The sequence below is a fragment of the Marmota flaviventris genome, chromosome 3 (assembly GCF_047511675.1).
Source record: "Marmota flaviventris isolate mMarFla1 chromosome 3, mMarFla1.hap1, whole genome shotgun sequence".
In the NCBI taxonomy this organism is placed as follows: domain Eukaryota; kingdom Metazoa; phylum Chordata; class Mammalia; order Rodentia; family Sciuridae; genus Marmota; species Marmota flaviventris.
Window position 1 is genome coordinate 58,378,150 of NC_092500.1, and position 27,661 is coordinate 58,405,810.

Genomic DNA, 27,661 nt, shown 5'->3' on the forward strand with positions numbered 1-27,661 from the left:
GGAAGTAAAAAGGAATTTATTATTGAAAGTACAAAATGATTAAATACAGTGATGTTTCCAGAATTCAGTTTTCTGATCTTGCTGGGACTCCATCCCCGTCAAACCAAAGATAACCTCCTGTCCCAGCATCTCACCCTTCCCATTCTTAAAGATTCTACTGTAGCATCTGATCAACTTTTGGAATTCCTTTTAAGACTCTTCCTCTACAAATACTCTATATCTTGTGAACTTGGAAGCTGGTTTATAAGTTACTATGGACAGATCCTGTGTGAAGGGCATGAACAGTAGGGCCAGTGATACTTCTAGCCACAGCGTACCAATGAGGAAACACAATTTGAAAAATGAAATGATGCACACGTCTAACCCCAGCGGCTCAGGAAGCCAAGACAGGAGAATGGCAAGTTCAAAGCCAAACTCCCTCAGCAGTTTAGCAAGACCCTAAACAACTTAGTGAGACCCTGTCTCAAAATAAAAAATAAAAAGGAGGCTTGTAGCTCAATGGTAGAGTGCTTGCCTAGCATATGTGAGGCACTGGGTTCAATCCTCAACACCACATAAAAATAAACAAAATAAAGGTATTGTGTCCATCTACAAGTAAAAAAAAAATTTAAATATAAAATTAAAAGGGCTGGAAGTGTGGCTCAGTGGTAAAACACCTCTGGGTTCAATCCTCGGTATTAAAAAAATGGTGAAATGACGTGTTCAAGGCCCACTTACGGAGATAGAAGAGTAATGATTTGAACTTAGTGCTCTGTCTATAAGCCATTCCCAAGGCATTTCTTTTTTGTTGAGACAGTTCTAGCTACATTGCAGAGGCTGGCCTTGAACTCATGATCCTTCTGCCTCAGCATCCTAAGTAACTGGAATTAAAGGTGTAAGCCATTAGGCCTGGCTCCAAAGGACAGTTTCTAAATTCTTGCCCAGCTGAAGCACCCCTCTCAAGATACACACATGAATCTCAGGAATCAGGATTTATAAATCTACCCACTTACATTTAAAAACAAAACAATTTAAGCATAACGCACACAATAACCACTAGTCCATATGAAACTTCCTTCAACAACTGAATCCCTCCCCTCTCACTTTTGAAGACATTCTGTGTCTTCTGTCCCTTTCCTTATCTTGTAAGCCAGTGGAGACTTCAGCAGGAAGGCTGTACACCTCTGAGCTGTGGAGCAACAGGAGAGTCTCTGCCCTTGGAGAAGGAAGAAGGAATGTGGGGGGATCCACACCTACACTTGGCAGGCCCACCTACCCCTGGCATATTAAGAAGCAGGCATGCATGAGTGTCAGCCCTCTCTGGAAAAAAAAGGTTGATGTTTTTTGGTTTCAACAACAAAAAACTGCCTTGGGGGCTGGGGAGATAGCTCAGCGGTAAAGCACCTGCCTACCAAGCATGAGGCCCTGAGTTCAATCCCCATCACCACATAAAAAATAAACAAAAATAAAAAATGATATTTAAAAAAATCTGCCTTGGAAATGGCTTATAGGCAGAGCATTAAGTTCAAGTCTTCACTCTTCTATCTCCTAAAAGTGGGCCTTGAACAAGTCATTTCACTATTTTTCCCCTCTGGGGAATAGCCGTGAGGAGCATGGGGTGTGGCTGGCAAATGGAACCTGGAATATGCTGCAGGGAAAGAGCTCAGCAAAAGGAAGATGTCCAGGTCTGGGGTCAGGGGTACAACTCCACAGTGTGCATATGGTACATGATGTCAAGGGGGAGAAGATAAGGAAGGAGTTGGTGCTAAGGAAGGGAGGGAAGTGAGCTGGAGGTACAGCTTAGTGGTAGCATGTGCAAGGCTCTGGATTAAAGGCCCAGCAAGGCAGAAGTTTAAAAAAATAAAAAGGGAAGAAACAACAGATGAAGATATGGAGAGAGAACAGTATTATAGGTCTTTAGCTCCCTGCCAGGTGGCTTTGTCGTGGTCTGTGTGTATGTATACCACGCTCACTGATACCACCTGGGATGTGTGCCCTCTGGTCTGAAAAGAACAGCAAGCCTCCTCCCTATGAGAGCACCCTCCACCTACCCCCTCCCATCCCCCAAAAAGGCTGATGGACTGATGGTCCAGTTCTTTATTTAGAAACCTGATTGTTGAAGAACACAGCGGGTGGGTCTGCACCCCACCCTCTTTGCTGGGACTGTGTCTGAGGTATGTGCAATGGTCTCCCATTTCCTCAGCAACAGAGGTGAAGGATCCTCGACTCAGAATTGCAGATTGTAGAGGACAGTGGGAACAGGGAAAGGGAGAAGGAAATCCCAAGTCAATCCAAGAGATGGGGGGTAAAACAACTCCACACAGCAACAGGGCAGGGGTGGGCAGCCACTTTCTTGGAGCCTGCTAAACGCCCTGCTAGTTCAAAAGATCTCACTGAATCTCTAGGTAGGAGGAAGAAAAAACCAACAAGTTGGGGGATAATAGCAAGGAAAGCTGAGGAAGAAAGAAAGAGCATATGGGGGAGCCTGGGAGAGCAAAATCCCAAGCCCAATGAGGTGTGAGGCAGCTGGGTAGCTCCAGCAGAACTCACCCCATGCCCTCCACACCCTAGAGCTGGGGGCTCAGATGCCTACAGCTCAGTTCCTCTTCACCATTTTGCCTTCAGGGCCCCAGGGGTGGGAGATGAGGAGGAGGCAGGGCCATTCAGGAAGACTCTGTACTCTTTGGAGGGTCTTGTTGTGGTAGTTTCAGAAGTCAAACTCATCCAGGTCCCCTGTGCCTTCTCCATCTTGAGAGCCCCACACTCGGCGATAGTTGCTCTCCAGTTCTTTTTGCCGCTGGCGCTCTTTGTGGGCTTCTTCAGCTCCCTGCACCTGGTGGCAGGATAGGGGTGAGCAGGAGATGCTGTCTGCGGGCTAAGGGAAGTGCTGGGTGCTTCAGGATCCAGAGAGGTACTGAGACTGGGAGTGGTGAAGGCAGGGACTAGGAACACAGATTCCTAAGGGGCTCTTCCTGAATGGCAGGCAGCCCATACTCAGCCAGAACATTAGCTTTGCTTTACAGTCTTACAGACCACAGCTCAGCATGGGGCAAGGCTGGGACATGCCATTGTGACTTTAAACCATACTCCCAGCAGCACAATGTGCTAGAAGAGGGAAGGCTGGAGTTGGGGACTTTGGGGTAGGATGCCTCACCAAAATATTGAAGAAAATCTCCTTGAGGTTTTTCGTGTCCTCATCAGTTAGCCAACGTGCATCCTCCTCAGTCCCTTCAGCCCCAGGGCGGACAATTTTGATCTCAATTTTCCCTGTAGAGGAGCAGTATGGGTAATGAGGAGGGAAGGCTGGGAGCCTAAGGGCAGGTCCCCTGCCCCCAGGTTCCCAGCTGAAGTTTCCAGTCCACCTTGACCCAGCCCCTCCACTTCAGCGGCAAGCCCTTCCAACAGCTCTTAATCAGCCCGCCCTCCAGGGCCCACCTTCAGCTGTGAGTCCCTCCCTCTCCAGCAGTTCTTTCACCAGCCCCTCGATTTGTTTCAGTTGTGGGTTTTCCCGTTTCATCTCGAGGACAGTCAGATCCTGATTGGGGCCTCCGTGACGGAGCTTGGTGACCCGGACCCGGACTCTGTGCTCAGGATCCTCCTCTTAGAGGGGGAGACACACAGGGAGACACAAAGCAGAGCCGTGACTCCAGGGTTAGGGGCTAGGGTGGTCACCTCTTCCTAAGCCGTGAATTGGTTTTGGTGGCTATATATGTCAACATGTAAGTGAGCCAGGGCTCAAAAAAAAAAAAAAAAAAAATCCGTCCCCCACATCCCCACCCTGGCCATCACTATAGCATTGTTTCTTCCCATCCCAGCCAGTAATTCTGCTCATCATCTACAGGAAAATGTCTGTTTTCTGAAAGCAAATATCAGGCTGCCTGCACCAACAAAGAAGTTTTGTTTTAAGGAGCAGGCTGGAAAAATGTAGTTTGGCTCTCCACATTCTGGAACTTTACAGACCTTTCAATGTTTACAGAAAGAATGAGGAAGGTCTGAAACTAGAATGTTCCATCTGGAATGTCTGATCTCCACATCTATGGAATTCCCCTGTGGCATGAACACAAGGGGATACAAGAAAGAAAAACTTTAAAAAGTTTTGTACAGCCTGGTGGCTTATGTGCCACTGGGCTTGCCTATTCATACCCTGACAGCTGGGGACTCTCCCAGTGCAAAGTCCTAAAGTTGACAGACTTCACAGATTGTGGTTTTCAGCATTTATGCTCATGGCCAATCAGATTATATCTATGAGCCAGCCAGAGTGGTAGGCTCTGGATGCACAGAAAGCAAACCAGAAATCAAGACAGACATACTTAAAGGCTGCTTTCCAAAAGCATGACTAGGAGGTCATGCAAAGGGAAGACAGTGGTAAGAAGTGTTCTAGAAATCAGGAAGAGAATGTGCACTCTCAGAAGGGAAAGAACACGGTGCCCTCCAGGAACAGCACCAGCTGAGGGATAGAGACAGCAAACCCAGCTGCTCCTTCTTATCTGACAGCTCTCACCTGTAGGGTGGGGTGAGGGTGGAGGCTTTTTGGGGACAACTCTCTTTTTCTTGTACTTTTTCACCAGCTCTGGACTCTGTTTTTCCTCCAGCTTTTTGATGAGTTTGTTAAGTGTGGATGTCAGAGCCAGCATTGCCCGATCACGCTCCGACTCCTTCTTCAGCCCATCTGGGTCCAGCTCCTTTTCTGTCTGAAATGCCCAAGACAGGGCAGAGAGTCAAGGGCCTGGGGAGTTGAGGACAGTGGGTTTGCTTTTCTCTGCAGGATTCTAATAACTGGGTCTTATCCCTTTCTCTATTGTCTCTTCCCTATCACCCCCTTTTAATTAAGTAAACAACCATCATGTTGAAGTGCCTGTGCCATGACCTGAGCTGTGCTCGGTGCTGTACCATCCTGCCCCATAGGAGCTGGCAACTGTGGGAGCCTCAGGAATAAGAGCTGGACTTGCCTCCTGGATGATATTCTCCAGCTCCCGTTCCATGCCAGCCTTCACCTCTGAACGGAACCGCTCTCGGTCTGATGGGAGCAATATCCCTTCCAGTTCCTTCTCAAATTCTCCCAGTAGTTGACGTTCATCCTCATCCTCATCCTCATCTTCATCATTGTCCTCTTCTTCTGCCTCACCCTGACGTTCTGTGTCACCCTTTCCCTTCACTACAGGTTCCTGTTGAGGGGCTTCCATAGCATCATCTCCAGGCTGCTCTTGGCCAGCATTTGGCTTTCCCTGGGTGGAAAGAAAGAAAAACAGTTTTGGTGTTCTAGTAGCAAATCATGGGGGATAGACAGGCAGTGATGGGGTGTATGGGGGGGACTCAGAGTCAAATACAGGAGTCAGCTCTGTCAATTCAGTTCAGATTACAGGAAAGGGGTGTCTTTAAATGCTCCCAACCAAAAGGTATGACCACCCCTCCCCCAAGCAGGTACCATACCTTTTTTGTTCCACCTTTCAGCTCTTCTATCAATCGAATCAAGTCTGCAGGACTCCGAATAACTTTGACCTGTACGTTGTTCTGAAAATCTGAGATGAGAGAATAGGTATGGACTTGTGTTTTAAATTCTGATTCCTTAGGAGAGTCAATGAGAGACCAAAGAGAGGGGCATGGTATCTGTCTGAGAGCTGAGATGGGGCAAACACATCCTACAAGGAGTACTGTCTTAAGATGGGCTCTAACAGGGAGATGGATACTACAAGGTGCTAAGTCTCCAGGTCTTCCACAAACTTCTGAGTCCCTTTCTTTGCAAACTCTGGCTTTTGGGACTACAGAAGAAATTCTGGGGCTAAAGGCTCTTCTTCTCTGGACCTTCTCTCTCCCCTTTCCACAAATATTAACCATTCATTATCTGTTCAGTTCTAGGTATTCTATTATGAATTAAAGATCCAGGTCAAAGTCAACGAGTGGTGGAGCCTCTGAGCTTTGCTATCTCCCTCAAACAGTGCTGCTGTCCATAATGAGTACTAACTCAGGTACAAGTGAATTCCCTGGGGCTGGATGTAGCTCAGTGACAGAACATCTGTTTAGCAACCAACACACACACAAAAAATTTTTTTTTCCTGCTGGCCTGTCTAACCTCCCTCCCAGGGGTTAGCTATACCTCTGTTCCCCCCGCCCCCAGTCCTATTAATCCTACATTACACTCAAGCATAAGCTGTAAAAGAGAAAGAGAGGGTTGATTCACCATCAGGAGGGCCTGGAGCTGGATCCACTGCAGCCTCAAGGTTCAGGTCTTGCTCCTAATCAGGAGAAAAGAGCTGATTCAATCACAAAAGCTTGTTTATGCCTAGCATGCTCTTCAGGAAATGGTTCTGAGGCTATCCTTACATCCCTGAACATATGTAGGTCACCTCATAATGACCTCCCCATCCCAAAGCCCAGATCCAAGCTCATAAAAGAAGTACATGGGAAGATGGTTCTCACCTCTGCTTGTACCTCTTCTCCTCCTGGAACCGGGTCCTCTGGTTCATGAAGCATCTTCCAAAAATCAGATTCCTTACTGTCATCCTTGGTTGGGCTTGCACCTGGGAAACAGAGAACAGAAGGGAATCTAGAAGGAGGAGAAAAAGGAAAGGAGAAAATAGGATGGGGTATGCTGCCTCCTCAATTGCCAAGAGGTGAGAACCCATGACAATCTTTCAGCCCAGCCTAATCAGTCAGTACAGACCAGTAAGATTAGAGGAAAGGAAGAAGTAGAGGTCAGTTTCATGGAACAAGTAAAATCAGGTCTTACCTGCTTTCTTTGGAGGCACTGCCTCAGACTTGGTCTCACTCCACATTTGGGGGTCCAGGTCTTGGAGCTCCTCTGTGATTTTGTCATCATACTGCTTTGACTCTACCAAGAAACAACATGCAACAGGATAGGGACACATTCTTATCTTCCACCTGAACCTCCCTACATCTCTCCTTCCTCTTCCAATCACTCACCAGCTTGCCTCTGAAGGTAGGCCATGTACTCCTCAGGCTGCAGGGAGGGGTGACAGAGAATGGCCTGCGGAGCAGCACTGGGTGGAGGACGGAGGAGAGGGTGGGGGCAGAGCCGAGGAGTCCGAATAGTTAGCACATAAGAGCAGGACAAGGGCTCATCCACACGATCAATGTAGTCCCCAGAGATACTTGCACCCTCATCACAAAGGAACTGCCAGGACAGAATGGAAAATATATTGTAATTACTGCCAATAAATGGCTTTAGTCCTTGGAGTAGCTATCTTTTATTATATGCTTATTATGTGTCAGGCACTGTGCATACACTGTGTATATGACACATTACATAGATTAGCTCATTTGATTGTCATAAAAACCCAACAAGGCCGGTATTAGTATCAACTTTGAGGCTTAAGAAACAGATTTGATGTGGGGAAGAAACTTGTTCAGCTTGACTGGCTCGTAAATGGTAAAATAGGAACCAAACTCAGGCAGCTTAATTGTAGGTAACCAGCCAATTTTTGTTTTTTTACTTATACTTTTTATGAATATATATATATACACACACACACACACACACACACACACACACATATATATGTATACACACACACACACTCTCACACACACACACACGTTTATTTAGAAATAAGTACAAGTTGTTTATGGTAAAAAACAACTTCAAACAGTTCTAAGGTCCTAATTATCATTCAGAAAGACAGTGAAGAATTTGGCTCAATGGCACATGCCAACAAACCCAGCAATTCAGGAGGCTAAGGCAGGAGAATTGCAAGTTCAAGGCCAGCCTCAGCAACTTATCAAGGTCCTAAGCAACTTAGGGAGACCCTGTCTCAAAATAAAAAAATAAAAAGGGGCTGGAGATGTAGCTTATTGATAAAGTGCTGCTGGGTTAAATCCCCAGTAGTCCCCCCCCACCCCCGCCAAAAAAAAGAGTGAAGATACTGATTAATGTTGGCCTTTAATAAATTAAGCACACATTATTGTAATTTGTGTTTACATGATGGGGGGAGCTGGGGATTGAACCCAGGAGCTATCTATCACTGAGCCACATCCTCAGCACTATCTATCTGTTTATCTATCCATCCATCTAGCCATACTAGGGATTGAACCCAGCGGTGCTTTAACACTAAGATACATCCCAGACTGCACCCCGCCCCCAGACTTTTTTTCTTGAGACAGGGCCTTGCTAAGTTGCTGAGGCTGACCCAGACTTGCAATCCACCTGCCTCAGCCTTCTGAATCAATGGGATTATAGCTATGTGATACTGCCTGCCCTGCTCTTTCTTTTAATATTTATTTTAAAAATTACAATGGCCATGCTAGGGTGGATATGGTGGTACATGCCTATAATCTCAGTGGCTGGGGGACTGAGGCAGGGGAAAGGAAAGTTTGAGGCCAGCCTGGGCAGTTTAATGAGACACTATTTCAAAATGAAAATCAATCAATCAATAAAAGGCTAGGAATGTAGTTAGTGGTATATCACCCCTAGCTTCAATCCCTAGTACCAAAAAAGGTAAAAGAAAGAGAGGTCTTATAAGGTACTACTTCTGTAGCATTAGGGGCTGTGCAGTCTTGCTTTAATTTGATAACTGCTAAAAATGTAAAAAAACAAAACATCCCAAGTCCTTGGAGATTTTCCTAAGGACATATAACAAATGATGAAATATTTAAGAAAATATACTGAATCTTTAACAATAGGAGTTTGTGGCACTTGAGCCATGACCTACTCCTTCCCCACCCCACAGCTCAGTCTGACAGAAACTCCACTACAGGTGAGTATAGTATGGTCAGAAAAATGAGGCTTCCACATTAGTCACAGATGTGGTATTTTACAACGAGGCATAGGCTGTCTATATTGCTCAAATCCTCCCCAGAGTCAAGTCTTGGAGACTAAATCCCTGGCAAATTTGGCCATGAGATCAACAGTTCTCTTCCTACACTCAGCTCCACTCACAGGGCAGAGGCTTCATCTCGAGTGCAAGAGGATAAGAATCTGAGGACCCTGATTACATTCACTTGAGCTCACTCATAGGGTGAAGGTTTCACATAAGAAGATGCAAACTGAGAGATCAGAGGCTCTCATCCCTGCTCAGTTCCTTTCTAAAAAAGCAGGACGGTCACTCCTGCAAACTACTGACCCTGACACCAGCTCCACAGCAAGGTCTCAGATTTTGCCCAGGGAGAGAAGATCACAAGAACAGGGAGCTCCAAATCTGTCCAATGGACATGACTTTAAGTGAAACAGAATAGGAAAATTCAAGGTTGCCAAGATAATTCAATGGGATTAATCTTTCCAACAAATGATGCAGGAACATCTGCATACCTGCATGTAAAAAAAAAGGAAGGTGAACTTCTGCATAATACTACATGCAAAAATTAACTCAAATGGATGAAAGATGTAAAATTTAAAACTCTTACACGAAAAGATAAGTGTTAAGTCTTCATAACTTCAGATGACACTAAAGTTGAATAGCTACGATGTCAAAAGCAAAAGAAACAAAATAAATAAGTAGATAAATTGGACTTCATCAAAATCTAAAGATTTTGTGGTACAGAGGGCACCATCAAGAATGTGAATTTAGGGCTGGGATTGCCGCTTATTGGTAGAATGCTTGCCTAGCATGTGTGAGGCACTGGGTTTGATCCTCAGCAGCGCATAAAAATAAATAAATAAAATAAAGATATTGTGTCCATCTACAACTAAAAAAAAAATTTTAAGTGTGAATTTATAACACACAGAATAGGAGAAAATATCTAAAAATCATGTATCTGATAAAGAACTTGTACCCAGAAGATATAAAAATGCTTATGCCTCAATAACAATGAGACAAATACCCAAATTAAAAAACAGGAAAATTATCTGATTAGACCAAACAGTAACTCATTGAAAGCTGTTAATATATATTAATATCACATAAGAGATTTTCAAAAATTACTAAATTAGGTCACTTTGTAATATTAAAAGGTTCAATTTTGGAAGAAGTTAATTTTAAAATTGTAATTCTTTATCTTGTTCTTGTCTGTCTCTCTCAATTTACAGCAGGAAATTTTGTCTGTTTTGTTTACTGAAATATTCCTATAGCAACGAGAACAATGCTTATCACAGAGAAGCACTTCATAAATATTTGTTGAATAAATAGCCCAAAGATATAAAGAATAACAATTGACAGTATAAGAAGGAATAAATTGAACAACTAATAAGGAATAATACACAAATCCATAATTATATCAGGAGACCAATAAGGATACAAGAGATTTGAGCAATGTAATTAACAATTATGATCTGTTAAAATGCATAGTCTACATAGTAGCCAACATTAGAGTACACATTCTTTTCAGGCACAAAAAACAGTCACAGAAATTAATGTATATTGGACTGTTCTACAAACTCAACAAACTTAAAAGGCCTCAAGTTAAATGGTACAACTTATCTGACCACAATTTAATTTAGCAAGAAATCAATAAAAGATAATTAGAATGAACCCAATTATTCAAAGAAGTAACTTACAAAAAACTCACAGTTCAAAGACAACAGTGATGGGGATGTAGCTCAGGAGCAGAGTGCTTTTGTGCCTAGCATGCACCAGGTCCTGGGTGTGATCCCCAGCACCACAGAGGAAATAACAGAAGTAAAAATAATACATCAATATTTAGAATTGAAAATTATTGTTCATCAACGCTATGAAACGAAAAGAGAAAGAAAAAGAAAGATATCTAAAATCTGATCAGGACCTACCAGATCTACCAATTTACAGGAAATAACAGGAAGACTAAAAAATACATTAAAAGAAATTCTTGGGGCTGGGGTTGTGGCTCAGTGGTAGAGTGCTCACCTAGCATGTGAGAGGCCCTGGGTTCAATCCTCAGCACCACATAAAAATAAAGATATTGTGTCCAACTAAAAAATAAATATTTAAAAAAAAAGAAATTCTGAGGATGCAACTAGCAAAACCAGACTATGGAAAACTGTTGTATTTCACCATGTAATAGTCACAGACTTTATTTTACAAAAAAAAAAGGGGGTGGGGTGGGATTTTAACTATTATGTGAAGCTTTTTGTGAAAAACAAAACAAAAAACACCTTTTCTCCTCCTGAAAACTCTTTCTTCAGCTGTTTTCATGATGTTTAGTGAACATAATCACTTTCTGCTTGAAGTCCGCAGAATAGTTTTTTATTTACCCACAATCAGAAAGAAATGCTTCATACATTAATGTATTGCTGGTAGACAGAAATGTAGTTAGCCGTTGTGGGAAGGTTTGAGTCTTACCATATCATGCAACTTAGGCATGGCAGCTTCGTCTGCCCACCTGCTCCCTTTGCACCTATCTCCGCTTGAGCCTACAGCTCTTCATTAGGTTGGGTGACAATAGAGGTAGTATTCCAAGGCTCTAAACCACCCAAGTCAGCTTTTGGAAATACACTTAGATTGTGCATCTGCTCAGATCCTAGGTTCATGGCTCATAGTGTAGGAGAAGACAAATGTACATCCATATGTCATTGGTGAGTACAGTGCTGCACTGTTTACCTTTTAAGCAGATGTCAAATAGAATCATATCATGCCAGATTATGCAAGTAAGGGTTATAAAACATTTTTTTGGACTGAAAAAACAGGATGTTACAATTATGCAGTGAAATACGGTACAGTAAAAAGTTTCTTCACCAAACTGTGAGGAAATAAGAAAAGATGGAGGGGCTATCAAGATATTAAAGACTTAAGAGCCACAATCTTCCAATATATTAAATGAACCTTATTTGGGTTGTAAGTCAAAGAAGCCTACTTACCTACCTACCTATAGAAATATGATAATTAAACTTAGAAAATATCACATATTGGATGGTCATAAGAAATTATTATTTTAAAAAAATCTTTTCTTTGCATTTTATTAATTTTTAGTATGATATGGCATATACTTAAGTTTTTAAGAGTTCTTAACTTTTAGGGTTATAGAAATATTTATAAATGAGCTGGGCTTGATAGCACATGCCTGTAATTCCAGCAGCCTGGGAGGCTGAGGCAGGAAGATGCCCAAGTTCAAAGCCAGTTTCAGCAACTTAGCAAGGCCCTGAGCAACTTAGTGAGACCCTGTCTTAAAAGATAAAAAGGGGCCTGGCATGGTGATAGACACCTGTAATCCCAGTGGCTCATGCCGCAGTCTGGCTGGGCACAAATAACCGAGCCGCCACGAAGCACTTGTAGGTTCAAACAGCAACTCTTTATTCCCAAACTCCACCAGCACACTCCACACAGGCTCACCGGGGAACACTCTCACCCTCCACCAGGCTCCGGCGCACTCCAAAGTAGTGGGCGCCCTATTGCCAGACAGCAAAGGTCTATATACAACTGAATACATAGCTTAACTTAACCATCATCATCTCAATGGCTCGCTGCGGTCACCTCTTAACCACTCCTTCTGGCAAAATGCCATGCGCCATCCCAATCCGGCTGTGGCCCTCAACAGGCTCAGGAGGCTGGGACAAGAGGATCTGGAGTTCAAAGCCAGCCTCAGCAACAGGAGGTGCTAAGCAACTCAGTGAGACCCTGTCTCTAAATAAAATACAAAATAGGGTTGGGGATTTGAGGATGTGGCTCAGTGGCCAAGTGCCCCTGAGTTCAATTCCTGGTACATCCCCCCCCCCAAAAAAAAAAGATAAAAAGGACTGGGGATGTGGTTCAGTGGTTAAGAGCCCTTGGGTTCAATCCCTGGTATCCCCCAAAATGAAAAAGAAATATTATATTATTATATTCATAATGAAATAATATGATGTCTGTGATCCACTTCTATATTTTCTGGGAGTAGAGGTGGTAGTGGGGGGGGAGGTAGGCAAGGGGGTAAATGAAATGGCTTGGCCATATTTGTTGAAGCTAGGTAATACGCAGCCTGTCACAGCACAATTATCTCTGACTTTATGTGGTTTTATATTTATTTTTTGGGGGGAGGGGTTTCACTATATTGCCCTGCTTAGCCTCAAATTCCTGGGCTCAAGTGATCCTCCTGCCCTTCTGCCTCAGTCACCCAAATAGCTGACATTATAGGTATATAGAATCATCCCTAGTTTGATTTTTATAATTGTTCCTTTCTTTATTTCTTCTTCTTCTTCTTTTATACTAGGGATAGAACACAGGGCCATGCACATGCTAGGCAAGTGCTATCCCACGGAGCTACATGCCCAGCCCAGTAAGATTTTAAAAACTAAGCCTTAAATATACATAACCTACACCCAGAAATTATACTTAGGATATATTTACACATGCACAGATGTGTAATATAATAATTTTTTTTGTACCAGGGATTGAACTCAGAGGCACTTGTATTTTATCTAGAGACAAGGTATTGCTGAGTTACTTAGGGCTTCACTAAGTTGCTGAGGCTGGCTTTGAATACATTATCTTCCTGCCTCAGCTTCCCAAGCTGCTGGGATTACAGTCATGTACCACTGTGCCCAGCATCTATAATAATCTTTTTAGTTGTAAATGGATGCAATACCTTTATTTTGTTTATTTTTGTTGTTGTTGTTTTGTTTATTTTTATGTGGTGCTGAGGATTGAACCCAGTGCCTCACATGTGCAAGGCAAGCACTCTACCGCTGAGCCCGAGCCCCTATAATAGCAAGGCCCTAAGCAACTTTGAACTCGCAAGAGATTAATTTTTTAATAAATAAAAGAAAAAGTAGGCCCTAATCTCCATCATATGGGATTACGCCCCAACTTCCTTAATAAGACTCCTATAGCGCAAGAATTAAAATCAAGAATCAATAAATGAGATGGATTCAAACTAAAAAGTTTCTTCTCAGCAAAAGAAACAATCTGTGAGGTGAATAGAGAGCATACATCTTGGGAGCAAATTTTTACCCCTCACACATCAGAGAGATCACTAATCTCTAGGGTATATAAAGAATTCAAAAAGCTAAACACCAAAAAACCAAATAACCCAATCAATAAATGAGCCAAGGACCTGAACAGACACTTCTCAGAAGATGATATTCAATCAATCAACAAATATATGAAAAAATGTTCATCATTGCTAGCAATTATAGAAATGCAAATCAAAACTACTCTAATTTTTCATCTCACTCCAGTCAGAATGGCAGCAATTATGAATACAAACAACAATAAGTGTTGGCGAGGATGTGGGGAAAAAGGTATGCTCATACACTGCTGGTGGGACTGCAAATTGGCACAGCCAATATGGAAAGCAGTATGGAGATTCCTTGGAAAACTAGGAATGGAACCACCATTTGACCCAACTATCTCTCTCCTCGTTCAATACCCAAAGGACTTAAAAACAGCATACTACAGGGACTCAGCCACAACAATGTTTATAGCGGCACAATTCACAATAGTTAACTTGTGGAACCAACCTAGATGCCCTTCAGTAGATGAGTGGATAAAAAAATGCGGAATTTATACACAATGGAATATTACTCAGCAATAAAAGAATAAAATCATGCCACTTGCAGGTATATGGATGGAGTTGGAGAATATAATGCTAAGCAAAGTTAGTCAATCCCAAAAAACCAAATGCTGAATGTTTTCTCTATGGGAGAAATAGAAGAACCCCAGATAGGGCAGACGGGTGAGAGGGGAAAGGAGGGGGCATGGGGTTAGAAATGATAGTGGAATGTGATAGTCATCATTATCCAAAGTACATGTATGAAAACATGAATGGTGTGAATATACTTTATATATAACCAGAGATATGAAAAATTGTGCTCTATATTTGTAATATGAATTGTAATGCATTCTGCTGTCATATATAAATTTTTAAAAAAATTAATAAAAATTTTTTTCAGTGATGGGGATTAAATCTCATGAACTCTACCACTGAGATACAACCCCAGGCCCACATTTTTTTTTTTTCAGTTGTAGATGGACACAATACCTTTATTTATTTATTTATTTATTTTGTGGTGCTGAGGATCAAACCCAGTGCTTCATGTGTGCTAGGTGAGTACTCTACCACTGAGCCACAACCCCAGCCACCCAATCCCAATTTTTATTTTAATGACGTAACAATTGTTCATATTTATGTGATATAGTGTGATAATTTGATACATGTAGACAATGTGTAATGATCAAATCAAAGCAATTAGCATTTCTTTATCCTTAAACACTTTTTTTTTTTTTTTTGGCACTTAGCCACTAAGCCATATCCCCAGCCCTTTTTAATATTTTATTTAGAGACAGGACTTGCTGAGTTGCTTAAGGACTCACTAAGTTGCTGAGGCTGGCTTTGAACTTCTAATCTCCTGCCTCAGCCTTTTCAGCCATTGGGATTACAGGCGTGTGCCACTGTGCCCAGGTAAACATTTATTTTATAAATAATCTTTGTGATAACAAAATATTGGAGGAAAAGCTATTTAAATTAGTACAGTAATGGTGACAGGACAATGGAACATACATGTAATGGAATATTATACAGCTGTAAAAACAAATAAGAAAGCACTAGATGTACTGCTATTGAAAGATCTCTTAAGAATTATTGTCAAGGCAAATAGAAACAAGGAAGAGGTGTACTTACTATATTTTGTGTATGAAGAGAGAGAAAGGAAATCAGAATCTTTATTAATAACTGCTTAGAAGTAAACAAAAAGAAGCTGGAAGAAGACATGAAAAACTAAGAACAGGGGTTCCCATGGGGCAAGGGCAAGTTGAGAAATGAGCAAGTGAGAAATAAGTCTTGGAAGGATACTTTTCACTGTATGTCTTTTTATATTTTCTGGGTTTTATATCATGGGAAAATAATATCTATTTAATAATTAGATAAGGAATTTGAAATAGCCATAAAACTTGTCAGAGATATAAGTAGTACTTGCAGAAAATTTTATAAGAGAGCTATTAGAGAAAAAGAAAAGGTAAAAATGAATGAGATAGGCATTTCAATAAGTTAAATAACAGTAAAAATAAAAAAAGTAAAAGGAAGGAAAGATTAAAGATTAGAGTGGGGACTGAAGGGCAGGAGGACTGCAAGTTGGAGGCCACCTCAACAACTCAGCGAGACCCTCAGTAACTTAGTAAGAGACTCTTTTTCAAAATAAAAAATAAAAAATGCTGGGGATGTAGCTTAGTGGTAAAGTACCCCTTGGTTCACAAAGAAAGCGTAGTCCAAGATGACTTTACAAGTGAATTCAAATATTTCAAGAATAAAAAGTTCCTATCTTACATAATCCTCAGAACATAGAAAAAAATGAAAAGATTTTTGAATTTATTTTTTAAGGTTACCATGATCATTCTAACCAAACATTAGAAGAAGAGTACTAAGAAGGAAAATTACAGGTCAATATCTCTGATTTACTTATATATAAAAGTCCTTTTATTTATTTATTTATTTATTTAGGTACTAGAGATTGAACCCAGGGGCACTCAACAACTGAACCACACCTGGAGCCCTTTTATTTTATTTTATTTAGTGACAGGGTCTCACTGAGTTACTTTGAATTCTCAATCCTTCTGCCTCAGCTTCCTGAGCTATTGGGATTACAGGTGTGCACCACCACACCGGGCATAAAAATCCTCTTAAAAATTAGCAAATTGAAACAGGTGCAGTAATCCCAGAGACTTGGGAGGTTGAGGCAAGAGGATCGCAAGTTCAAAGCCAACCTCAGCAGTTTAGCAAGACCCTAAGCAACTTAGTGAGACCCTGTCTCAAAATAAAAAATGAAAAGGGTTGGGGATGTGTTTCAGTGGTTAAGCACCCCTGGTTCAATCCCCAGTACCAAAATTTTAAAAAAATTTAGCAAATTGAATCCTGGAAGATATGAAAAGAATAATCAAGGATAATACATATGACTAGTTGGGTCCATCTCAAGAATGAAAAATTAGTTCAACATTAGAAAACCTATAAATCATTTATAAATTAAAATAGGCTCAAAACATATGGAGGAAAAATTAATAAAACCACCAAATCCACCATTATAGTAGGAATTTCATCATACCCCTTTCAATAATGTTTGATCAATTCAACATAAGATTATAGAAAATTTGAACAATATGATCAGTATCATTGGTTTTGAGACAGGGGTTTGCCATATTTCCTAGCTAGTCTCAAACTTCTAGGCTCAAGAGATTCTCTTGCTTCAATCTCTTGGGACCACAGGTGTACTGCACCCAAGCACTGATTAGAAACCTGAACTGAGTTATTAGAAAAAGTATATGCTGGGGCTGGGGATATAGCTCAGTTGGTAGAGTGCTTGCCTTGCATGCACAAGCCCCTGGGTTCGATCCCCAGGAACAAAAAACAAAACAAAACAAAACAAAAAAAAAGAAAAAACATATGCTTTCAAGCACAAACATACCATTTTTAAAAATTCATCACAAAGAAAGTTTCAACAATCATCAAAGAATCGTTGACAAAATGGCACATTATAAAATCAACAACAATCTTATAAAAATAACAAAAGCAAAACATACTTGTTTAGAAATATAATAAGCATAATTTTAAATAAATTCTGAGCAAGGTCAAGATGAAAATGGAAGTACCACATGTCAAAATTTGAGAGATGCAACCAAAATAGTACTTAGAGTGAAAAGAATAGCTATAAATGTATAATTAAGAAAGACTAAAACCAGAGAGGTAAGCATCCCACTCAAGAAGTTACAGAAATAGGGGCTGGGAGTATATAGCTCAGTGGTAGAATGCATGCTTAGCATTTGCAAGACACGCATGCACACTTGTACACACACACACACACACACACACAGAGTTACAAGAATAGTTGTAAATCATAATACAGTCAAAAGATTGATCTTTATAATGCATAAAAAGTCCTTATAAATTGAGAAGAAAAAGCTCAATAAGCCAGTAAGAAAACAAGCAAAGAACATGGATTATTGAAAGAAAGGAATAAAAGAGAGACAAACAGCTCTTAAATAAGATTACATCTTTTCATAAGAGAAATGCAAATTAAAAACTCACTAAGAAATAATTATCATATCCCTGATGATTGGCCCAAATCCAAAACTTTAAAAATACACCAGGTTGGCATGGCTATAAAGAAATTGGCATTCTCATACATTGCTAGAAGGAGAGTACTTTACCTAAGCAGGGTAATTTGGCAGTACATACCAAAATTACACAATTCTACTTCCACGAATTTGATCTACATATATTCAGTAGATACAAGATTATTCATTGCAGCACTTTTGTGTTAATAAAGATTTAAAACAGGGGGCCAGTGTTATGGTTCAGGGATATGGTTCAGCAGCAACTGATGGAGCATTTGCCTAGTATGTGTGAGGCACTGGGTTCAATCCCACATAAAAGATAAATAAAATAATGGTATTGTGTCCATATACAACACACATATATATATATATATATATATATATATATATATATATATATATATATTTTTTTTTTTTTTTTTTTTTTTTTTTTTTTTTTCTTTTTTTTTTTTTAAAGATTTAAAACAGGAGGACTGGGATAGTGGCTCAGCAGTACAGTGCTCACCTAGCACATATGAGGCACTGGGTTTGATCTTCAGCACCACATATTAATAAATAAAATTAAGTTATTGTGTCTACCTAACAGCTAAAAATAATTTAAAAAAAAACAGGGCTGGGTTTGTGGCTCAGTGGTAGAGCACTTGCCTAGCACATATGAGACACTGGGTTACATCCTCAGCACCACATAAAAATAAAGAAATAAAATAAAGGTATTGTGTCCATCTACAACTGAAAGATATTTTTTAAAAAAATGTAAAATAAGCTAAATGTCCATCAATAGGGAACTGAAGGTACAGATGTATAACAGAAAAGCAGCAACTGAATATAAGAACAAGGGAGGTTTTTATATATTAATCTAGACAGAGCTCAAAGAAATGCTTATAAGTATATCTTTAAAAATCTGAGAATAGAAAAAGAAACTAGCAGTGGGGGCTGGGGAAGTAGATCAGTGGGAGAGCATCAATTTAGCACGCATGAGGCACTGGGTTCAGTCCCCAGAAACACACACATACACACAGAAAACTACAATGGTTACCCTTTTAATGAAAATGAGAACAGGCTGAAGAGAGCCAAGGGGTGTTGAGATTTTTCTCTGTATACTTTTAAAGCACTTTTACATTTGAGCTATTTTAAAATTATGAAATTTTTAATTGTTGAAAAATACAAAAATCTAGAATGAGAACAGAATACACAGATAAAAAAGGAAAGGAATAATTAATATAAAATAGTGAAGATATTAATAAAATAATAAAGAAACAACAGAAAAGATAAACAAAATCAAGAACGGTTCTTGGACTAATTAAATAGATAAGTCTCTGGCAACAAAACTGACAAAAGGAGAAAAGGCAAAATCAACATTAGGAATAAAAAAGGGGAAACAGCTATAAGAACAGATTATTAAAAAATAAAAATACTATAATTTTATGCTAATACATTTGAAAATTTAGGCAAATAATGGTTTTTGAAATTATAAAAATCTTCATGTGTAGCAAACCTAAAAAGCCTCAATCATTAAATACATAAGTAGTAAAAAATTACACCTCCAATATAACAGTTCTGTTATATACTGTGGGGATAGAACAGCCTTACAGAGTTCTATCAGATCTTGAAAGAATATATTAATCTCTACCTTAGCAAACTATTCCAGAGAACTGAAAAGGAGGGAAATTCCTCAAGGCAGTTTATGAACTCAATATAACCTGATATCAAAACAAATAAGGATAATATAAGAAGAGAAAATTACAGATCCAAATTACTTATGAAAACACCCATAAAAGCCAATTACAGTATTAGGATATTGAATATAGTATCTGTTAAAAAACATTTTATGATATCAAACTAAAAAGCTTCTGCATAACAAAGGACAGGGCTGGGGCTGGGACTCAGCAGTAGAGCGCTCACCTGGCACGTGCAAGGTGCTGGGTTTGATCCTCAGCACCACATAAAAATACATAAATTTAAAGGTATTGTGTCCAATTACAACAACAAAAACTTAAAAAAAAAAAAAGCTTCTGTACAACAAAGGAAACAAGAAAAAAGAGACTCTACAGAATGGGAGAAAATATTCTAAAACTACATTTGACAAAGGGTTAACAACCAGAATATATAAGGAACTCAGATAATTCCACATTAAAAAAATCAAATAATATGATTAAAAATAGGCAATAGACCTAAATTGACTTCTCAAAGAAAGACACACATAGCCAACAAGTATATGAAAAGATGCTCAGCATCACTAATTAATTGGGAAATGCAAATCACAATGAGATATCACCTCTCTCCAATTAAAAGTTATTATCAAGCCGGTGCAGTGGCACATGCACATGTGAGCCTGGGTGACTTGGCAAGCCCCAGTCTCAAAATAAAATTAAAAAAAAAAAAAAAAACAGGCATGGGTCAGCCGTGGTGGCACATGCCTGTAATCCCAGTGGAGGCTGAGACTGGAGGATCTCGAGTTCAAAACCAGCCTCAGCAACATCGAGGTGCTAAGCAACTTAGTGAGACCCTGTCTCTAAATATTAAAGTACAAAATAGGGATGGGGATGTGGCTCAGTAGTCAAGTGCTATCCTAGGTTAGTTCAATGCTAGGTTACCCACCACTACCAAAAAAAGAAAAACAACTGTGATATTACTAGAATCATGAAAGAAATGAATAGGGATCTAAATTTATTTAATTCCATATTGCTAACAATTTGTATCCAAGCCCTTATGAAGACTGCTCTTTCAACAAATACTATGCACTACTTCTACTAAGGAGGCATGGGGACCATGAAACTTCACCATGCCTGATGGAGTTGGAGGATTTACCCAATCACACAGAACATTAACTTGGGAGTCCATGAGGACATAATAACTAAAAATGAAAAGCAACCAGACAGAAATGCCCTCAGCGTTCTGCCATCAAACATCCAGAGTCACCAGCAAAAACACCATCCTTTCATTTTAGGTACAACCCCAGAGCCCTCCTCCTGAGGCCAATTGTTCTTCCTGTGTTCTGTTTCTTGGTTCTGTCCATATTCTCTTCTCATTCTTTCTTCTGTACATCAATCTCTCCTGTCTACTGCAATTAGTGCTTACCTTTGCCCCATCCTTCACATCCAAACTTCTTCAAAGATTCCCACTTCACTTTCCTCAACATTTACCTTCACTCCATTGAAATTGTTCTGGCAAAGATCACTGAGACTTTTGCCATTGAGTCCAACCAATGGGCTGGTCAGGGGCGATGCGATATAGAGGATTCATACTTTTCATCGGGTTCCTTTTCCCCACTAACTGAATTTTTTATTTCCATGTAAATATTTTGCTTTTAAAATAATCCTTGTCATCACCTCCATATTAATATGCCCCTCTGTGATATGTACGTAATCTGTGATATTATTTATTCTGCTTGTTGTATTGTTTACTTAACATCTATCTCCTGAGGGCAGGACCAGATCTCTTGGTCATCCTTTTATCTCCAGAAATACAATCATAAGCAGTTTTCTTTTTTTGGTGGGTGGGGGCGGGGTGGGGATAGGGTACCAGGGATTGAACCCAGGGAACTCAACTACTGAGCCACATACCTAGCCTTTTTTTTTTTTAATATTTATTTTTTAGTTTTCAGTGGACTATTTTATTTTTATGTGGTGCTCAGGATCCGAACCCAGCGCCCCGCGCATGCCAGGCGAGCGCGTTACCACTTGAGCCACATCCCCAGCCCCCATACCTAGCCCTTTTTATTTTTCATTTTGAGACAGGATCTCACTAAATCTTTTAGGGCCTAAGTTGTTGAGACTGACTTGAACTTGTGATTCTTCTGCCTTGGTCAGCCGTCTGAGTCACGGGGATTATAGGTGAACACCACCATGCCCAGCTCTTAAGCAGTTTTCAATCCTCCTCTTCCTTGAAAGTTCAGAGCAGTCAACACCATGGATCTGTCTTGAGACTCTTTTTGGGTTCCATGTCACTGTAGTCCTCTGTGACCTCTTCTTGGTGAAGCTCTTTTCTGTCAATGTTTTCTATGATGGCTTCCTCAAGTTCTGTCCCCCTTTCCTCACCATACGCTGTTTATATGAAGATTTCATGGATACCCATGTCCTCCATCACAACTGAGATGATGATGACCCCCCATCTCTGGCCTTTCTCCTGAGTTCCAGATCCTGTAGATCCATAGTATCCTCAGAAATCTCTACTTGGATGACTGGTGGCCTCTAGAAGTATCATATTCAAAATCAAAGTCATCTTGTTCTTTTACAAACATTCCTTTTCCCACTAATCTCAGTAAGAGGAAATACCATCTATCCAGGAATCATTCTTGACTCCTCCTTCTTATGCTATTGATCCCCCCCTCTCCCGGAAATATCTTTCTCAATAAATCACTTCTTCATCCCCAAGCCACCTTTATTTCTCACCTGGCTTTCTACAGTGTCTATAACTAACCTCTCAAACATTTGCTAATACTCCATCTAGAGTGAGCCTTCAAAACCAAAACTGAATGTCATTGTTAGGTTTACAATACTTCATGGCTCTCCATTATCTTGTGGTTATCCAAATTCCAGTTAGAGAGCCCTCATGATCTGTGATCTGTCCCCTAATGACTGCCCAGCCTCATTTTCCACATCTTCTTCCCATGATTATCCCTCCTGTGGACTTTTAGGACATGCCACTGGCTCCTGTTCCCCAGGCCTTTTGTACTTATTGTACCTTTCACCTGGCACTCTTCTTACCCTCTCCTGCCCCACCACATCTGCTGGGCTAGCTTCTCATCCTTCAATCATCAGTTCAAAAGTCACTTTCCCACAAGGACTTCCCTTTATCCTATACTCAGTTCCTCTATTGTGTGCTCCCTTGCTGTGCATTTCACCAGTCACAATGTTTATCCCGCTTAGTTGTGATGGAAGCCGTGGGTATCAATGAAATACTTCTAAGAAACAGTATATGGTAAGGAAAGGGGAACAGAACTTTGAGGAAGCCATCATAGAAAGCATAGGCAGAAGGGGGCTTCACCAAAAGAGGATAATACAGTGATATGGGACCCAAAAAGGACTTACCTCAAGGACAGACAGGACCATGATGTTGATCTATCTCCTAAAGGCAGGATGAAGGCTCTCAGTGCACTGGGTATGTGTTCAATAGATAAGAGGAAGATATGGTCTTTGACCTCAGTTACCAGCCTACCAAAAGTACAAACACTGAAAGAACTCATTAGAACACAATGACGTTAAATGCTATGATAGTCATGTAGATGCTGGAGGGTATACAGATGTGAATGTCTGTATGTGAAGGACCAAAGGAACTCAGCTTTCTGGGTTATTCAAGAAAGGTGACATTTGAACTGGCTTATAACTCACTCCATTCATTCAGTAGAAAAGTGGATACTACTTGGTGCCAAGCACCACTGCAGGCACTGAGGATACAGCAGAAAATAAGGCAGACTGTCCCTTCCTTCTTGGATCTTATTTTAATAGGGTTACGCAGAAACAGATATTAAACAATTTCAGATAATGATACATGCCTTGAAACACTATCATTGTAAAACACTGTAGCTGCTCACCAGGATGGGAGTGGAAATGTGTGTGTATCAGATCTCCCTATATAGGTGTCATTTAATTATATCTTGAATGAGGGGATAGAGCCAGCCTTTGGAATACTTGTGGGATGAATGTTCTAGGCAGAAGGAACAATGAGACACATTGGTTCAAAGGACAGAAATAAGGCCAGTGTGGCAGAAATACAATGAGTATTTTTATCTCCAGCCTATATCTTGTCCCTGAATTCCTGAGTCACAGAGCTAACTGCCAAATGAAAATCACTACTGGGATGTCTAACAGGCATCTCGACCTTCATATGTCCAAAACTAACCTAATTTCTTCCCTTCGCCCTGCTCCTTCACACTTCAATAAGAATAATTCTATCATTTCAGTTGCTCAAGTTAAAAACCTGGGAATCATACTTACCTCTGCCCCACAGTCAACCCATTAACAAATTTTATTGGCTCTACCTTCAAAATATATCTAGAATCTGTTTCCTACCACTTCCACTGCTACTACCCTAGTCAGTGCTAAAGCTTTGGATAGTATTCTTTGTACAAAGAATCACTGAAGGTTTCTAGCACTGAGAAGAAACAAGTGCCTCTAGTGATATGTTAGAGTTAGCTCAATTAGCTCACAAGAGCCAAGTGGTAAATTCTTGCAAATGTTGCAAGATGGATTATATCACATTGATAGGAGGGAATATTTATACCACAGATATTGATTGGCAAAAGCTGCAAATCAGAACTTCTCGCCAATTCGGGGATATGCGTATTCAACACTTTCCAGCACCCAATTGCCTGTGCAAATCTTTATTATAGAAAAATAACTGATTGGTGCCATGTGGTTCTCTACAGGTGTGTATGTTTTTGACTGTATTAGAATCACCTGAACTTTTTCTACCATAGAGCTGCTTAACTGCCTACCTGCCTGTCTCCACTCAGTTAAGGACTACCAGATTAGAACTGCTTGTTAAGAGGTTACTGATAGTGCTGCAGATGAGAAATGAAGACACCAATCATAAGAAAGGAGAATTTTAGAAATACCTAGTTAAAATCATGAATGGGCTTTGTCATTCACTCAGAGAACTAGATTCCTTTCTTTCATCTTGGTTCTTAGTAATTACAGACACCAGCACACAATTGCCTGTGAAAATCAAAAGACTCTGATTCTTTTGTTAGCCATCTGTCTTCCTCTCTAGATGGTGCATTACTGAAGGTCACTAAATCTTCACATCTGAGACCAAATGCCTCAACACCCAACTATAAGACCTTCGTAAAGAGATGTTAAATGAAGAATGCAGAACAATGAAGCCAAGTGAATTGGCACATGTCTGTAATCCCAGAGATTCATAGGCTAGGAAGGAATATTGCAAGTTCAAGTAGCCTTCAGTTCAACTAGCCTCAGCAACTCAGCAACATCCTGTCTCAAAAATTAAAAACAAAAAGGACTACGGATGTAGCTCAGTGGTAAAGTGCCCCTGGGTTCAATCCCTGGTACCAAAAAAAAAAAAAAGAAAAGGCAGGACAATGAAAGAGGAAGAGTCAAGAACTGACACCCAGGTTTACAGCTTATGTGACAAAAAGGAGGAATGTGGCTGAGGGTACACTAACAGGAGGGGAGGATCTGGAAAATGTTGACTTGAAATACCCCTGAATAGTCAGACAATGACATCTAGCTAGCAGGGAAATGAGTCTTAAACTTTGGGTTCAGGCTCTAGGACAGACCTTCTCAACTAAACATCCAACACTACCTCCCTCCCATAGAATGTGGATTGTCAATGAGGTAGTATCAACTTCCCTTCCTCAAGACTCACCCGAACCTCAGCCTCCCGGGGCCTTCCATTGAGGTCACACTTGGATCCGTTACCATAGGTCTGGCTGTGGTAGCGTTTCAGCCGATGCTGCTTGGAGGCCTGGAGAAGACATCAGGTGGTGGTGGTGGGGGGGACATAAGAAAGACAGCAAGGTGGAAAAAGGCACTCTGCCCCCACAGGGACTTTCAGAATCCAAGCCCTAGGGGACTTTGTCTTGATGGCTACCAAGCCCCAAGAAACACATCAGCTAATCCTCGCCTTGTCCCAAATGTCAGTCTGCAGTCAGACCCATCTCTCTCCCAACCCCACACTTCTCCCACCTTGGCTGTCTCATCATCCCAGTCGAAGGCCGATTGGTAGTAGCCGAGATAGAGGACGTCACCTTTGATCTCTGAATCTGCAAGAAAAACCACAATGAAGTATGTCATTCTCTCTCTCTCTCTCTCTTTTTAAATACTAGGGATCAAACCCAGGACCCCATGCAAGTGCTCCACCACTGAGCCACTGAACCACATCCCCAGCCCCATGTCATTCTCTCTTAAGAGGACAGAAAAACCATAACCAGGCTCAAAATAACATGGTGAGTGTTCAACAGGATAGGAAACAGTGTTGAGCATCCAGGTGAACATAGGCCTCGATTGTACAAGTTTTTCAGAGCATAGAAATTGTTCAATATCCACATATGTTTAAGGATCTTATCCTTAGTAAATCTTGATAAAAATGAATGGAAAAAAAAAAGACTAGAAGAGAAGGAGACTGGGGAGGTAGGTCACCTTCTATATTAGGGTGCTGAGAACTTAGGGAAAATGTAGGAGTGATTCACCTTCCATGTGATACTGCTGGATGTGGCGTCCATAACAGAATTCATAGGTCCACCAGTCCTTGGTCTGACAATTAAAAAATGAAAAATCAGGGGGACAGAGTGCAGATCCCTTTTCTTAGAACCAGAATCTTCTGGCTTATCTACTTCTCTCCCTCTACTTCCATACTAATTTTTCAAGACTCTCAGTGAGCAGGGACAGCTGTTTTCTTTCCACGATTGGAGATATACCTCTAAAATCCGGCTGTTTTCCACCTGTAATCTTTCCATTTCTCCTGTTTTAACTTTTTTTAAATACTTCCCCCTCCTCGTAAAGAAGTCATGGTATCCTAGAAGCATTCAGACCAGGGAAACAGAGAAGGCCCTAAAATCAAGTATTACTTGAACTTCTACCACATTTCTTACACTATTTTAGCCACTAGGGATACAGCTTTGACAAGATAAATTCCCTGACCTCATTAGTGCTAGTTTTCAGACCAACAATAAACAAACTGATTCATCTAATAAAATGACTTTGGATCACGAAGAATGATATGATGAAAATAAAGTAGGATACTGGGGCACAGGGTGATAGGATAGGTGGTAACTTATGTGGGCTTCTCTAATGAAGGGCCTGCCCGTTCTACCCACACTGACCTTCTTTAGGCACCTCAATCTTGATTTAACCTAGTTTGAGATATTTTATCCTCTCTTCTATATTTAGCAAAGTGTTATAGAGTCTTTGCTTCTTTCTTGTCTGGATTATTATGTCTAGTCCAACAAAAGCCTCAACTCCTACAGGTCCTCTAGATCCTGCTCCACTGTTCTCAGATGGACTGTTAGTTCCCAAGCCCTCGTTCCATTCATCCCAATTCTTTCACCTTCAGCAGGCAGGGAGCATCTCTCATTGGGCTCAACAACTCAGGGATCCCAGGCCCTTGGTAGGCAGGTGCCTCCTCCTCCCTTTCACGCTGGAAGTGAATAGCTCCAGCTGGCAGGCGACACTCGTAGCGCTGTTTGTACTTAGAAGAAACAATCACCACGTCCGAAGCCTGGGTCAGGGAAAGAAGGGAGAGTCGGAGACATGGAAGCAAAGAGAGGCTGGTATCAGAGAGAACAACGAGATCCCTCTTCAGACCCTGGGGAAGAGCCCAGTCGAAGACAAATCCTCCAGCTGTACTGGGGTATGTGTGTGTTAGGGGCGGGTGGAAGGATACTCCCACTTATCCACTGGGGCGGAGTCTCAGTGTTTTCTTGAGGAACTGGAACCTGAGGCCGACAGTAGGAAGCCCCACCCCTCCCATGCTGGGTCTCTGGGGGAATGCGTCTGCCTGAGATCCCCAGGTGTCACCGTAGAAGCCCTACCTACGCTTCCGGACTCCCTTAGTCTCCTACCCCAGATTCCGCAGCTGCCCTTTCTCCTCTACCTTTCCTCCTCTTCCTCTTCTCCCCAGGACCTTCGTCCCTTCTACGCCTCCTCACCTGCCCTCCCAAGACAGGCAACGGCAGGATCTGTATTCCATATCGCATTTCACTCAGTTCTTCCAGGTTCAGGCTCCCAACACCGCCTGTCAGGCTTGCAGGTAATATGAAACCCAGAAACAGCAGCCCCAACAGACTGGACAGCAGCGTTTCCGCCGCCATCTTTCGTTCCCTTTCTTATCCCGACACTCCT

At 41.0% G+C, this 27,661-nt stretch overlaps 1 protein-coding gene across 3 annotated transcripts; it reads right to left on the bottom strand.

The window, feature by feature from the left end:
• Positions 1-27,661, bottom strand: Os9 (OS9 endoplasmic reticulum lectin). Of its 3 annotated transcripts, none has more exons than XM_027925995.2 (15): positions 27,469-27,661; positions 26,868-27,038; positions 26,011-26,074; positions 25,508-25,584; positions 25,188-25,286; positions 6,901-7,111; positions 6,707-6,808; positions 6,397-6,497; positions 6,158-6,212; positions 5,410-5,498; positions 4,929-5,204; positions 4,481-4,670; positions 3,415-3,579; positions 3,134-3,246; positions 1-2,812 (listed from the first exon to the last, which is right to left on the bottom strand). In XM_027925995.2, the coding sequence occupies exons 1-15, from the start codon at positions 27,628-27,630 to the stop codon at positions 2,687-2,689; spliced, it is 2,001 nt and encodes a 666-aa protein (XP_027781796.1). In that variant the 5' UTR covers positions 27,631-27,661; the 3' UTR covers positions 1-2,686. The 3 variants fall into 3 exon arrangements, with proteins under 3 accessions (XP_027781796.1, XP_071465815.1, XP_027781804.1); XM_071609714.1 differs by having other exon boundaries at positions 4,481-4,666; positions 4,925-5,204; XM_027926003.2 differs by lacking the exon at positions 3,415-3,579.

Coding starts and splice junctions, on each gene's coding strand:
- Os9 (XM_027925995.2), bottom strand. CDS start 27,630: ATGGCGGCGGAAACGCTGCTGTCCAGTCTGTTGGGGCTGCTGTTTCTG. Junction 6,809..6,900: donor CTACCTTCAGAGGCAAGCTG/GTGAGTGATTGG, acceptor GTTTCTTGGTAG/AGTCAAAGCAGTATGATGAC. Junction 6,213..6,396: donor GAGAAGAGGTACAAGCAGAG/GTGAGAACCATC, acceptor TCTCCTGATTAG/GAGCAAGACCTGAACCTTGA.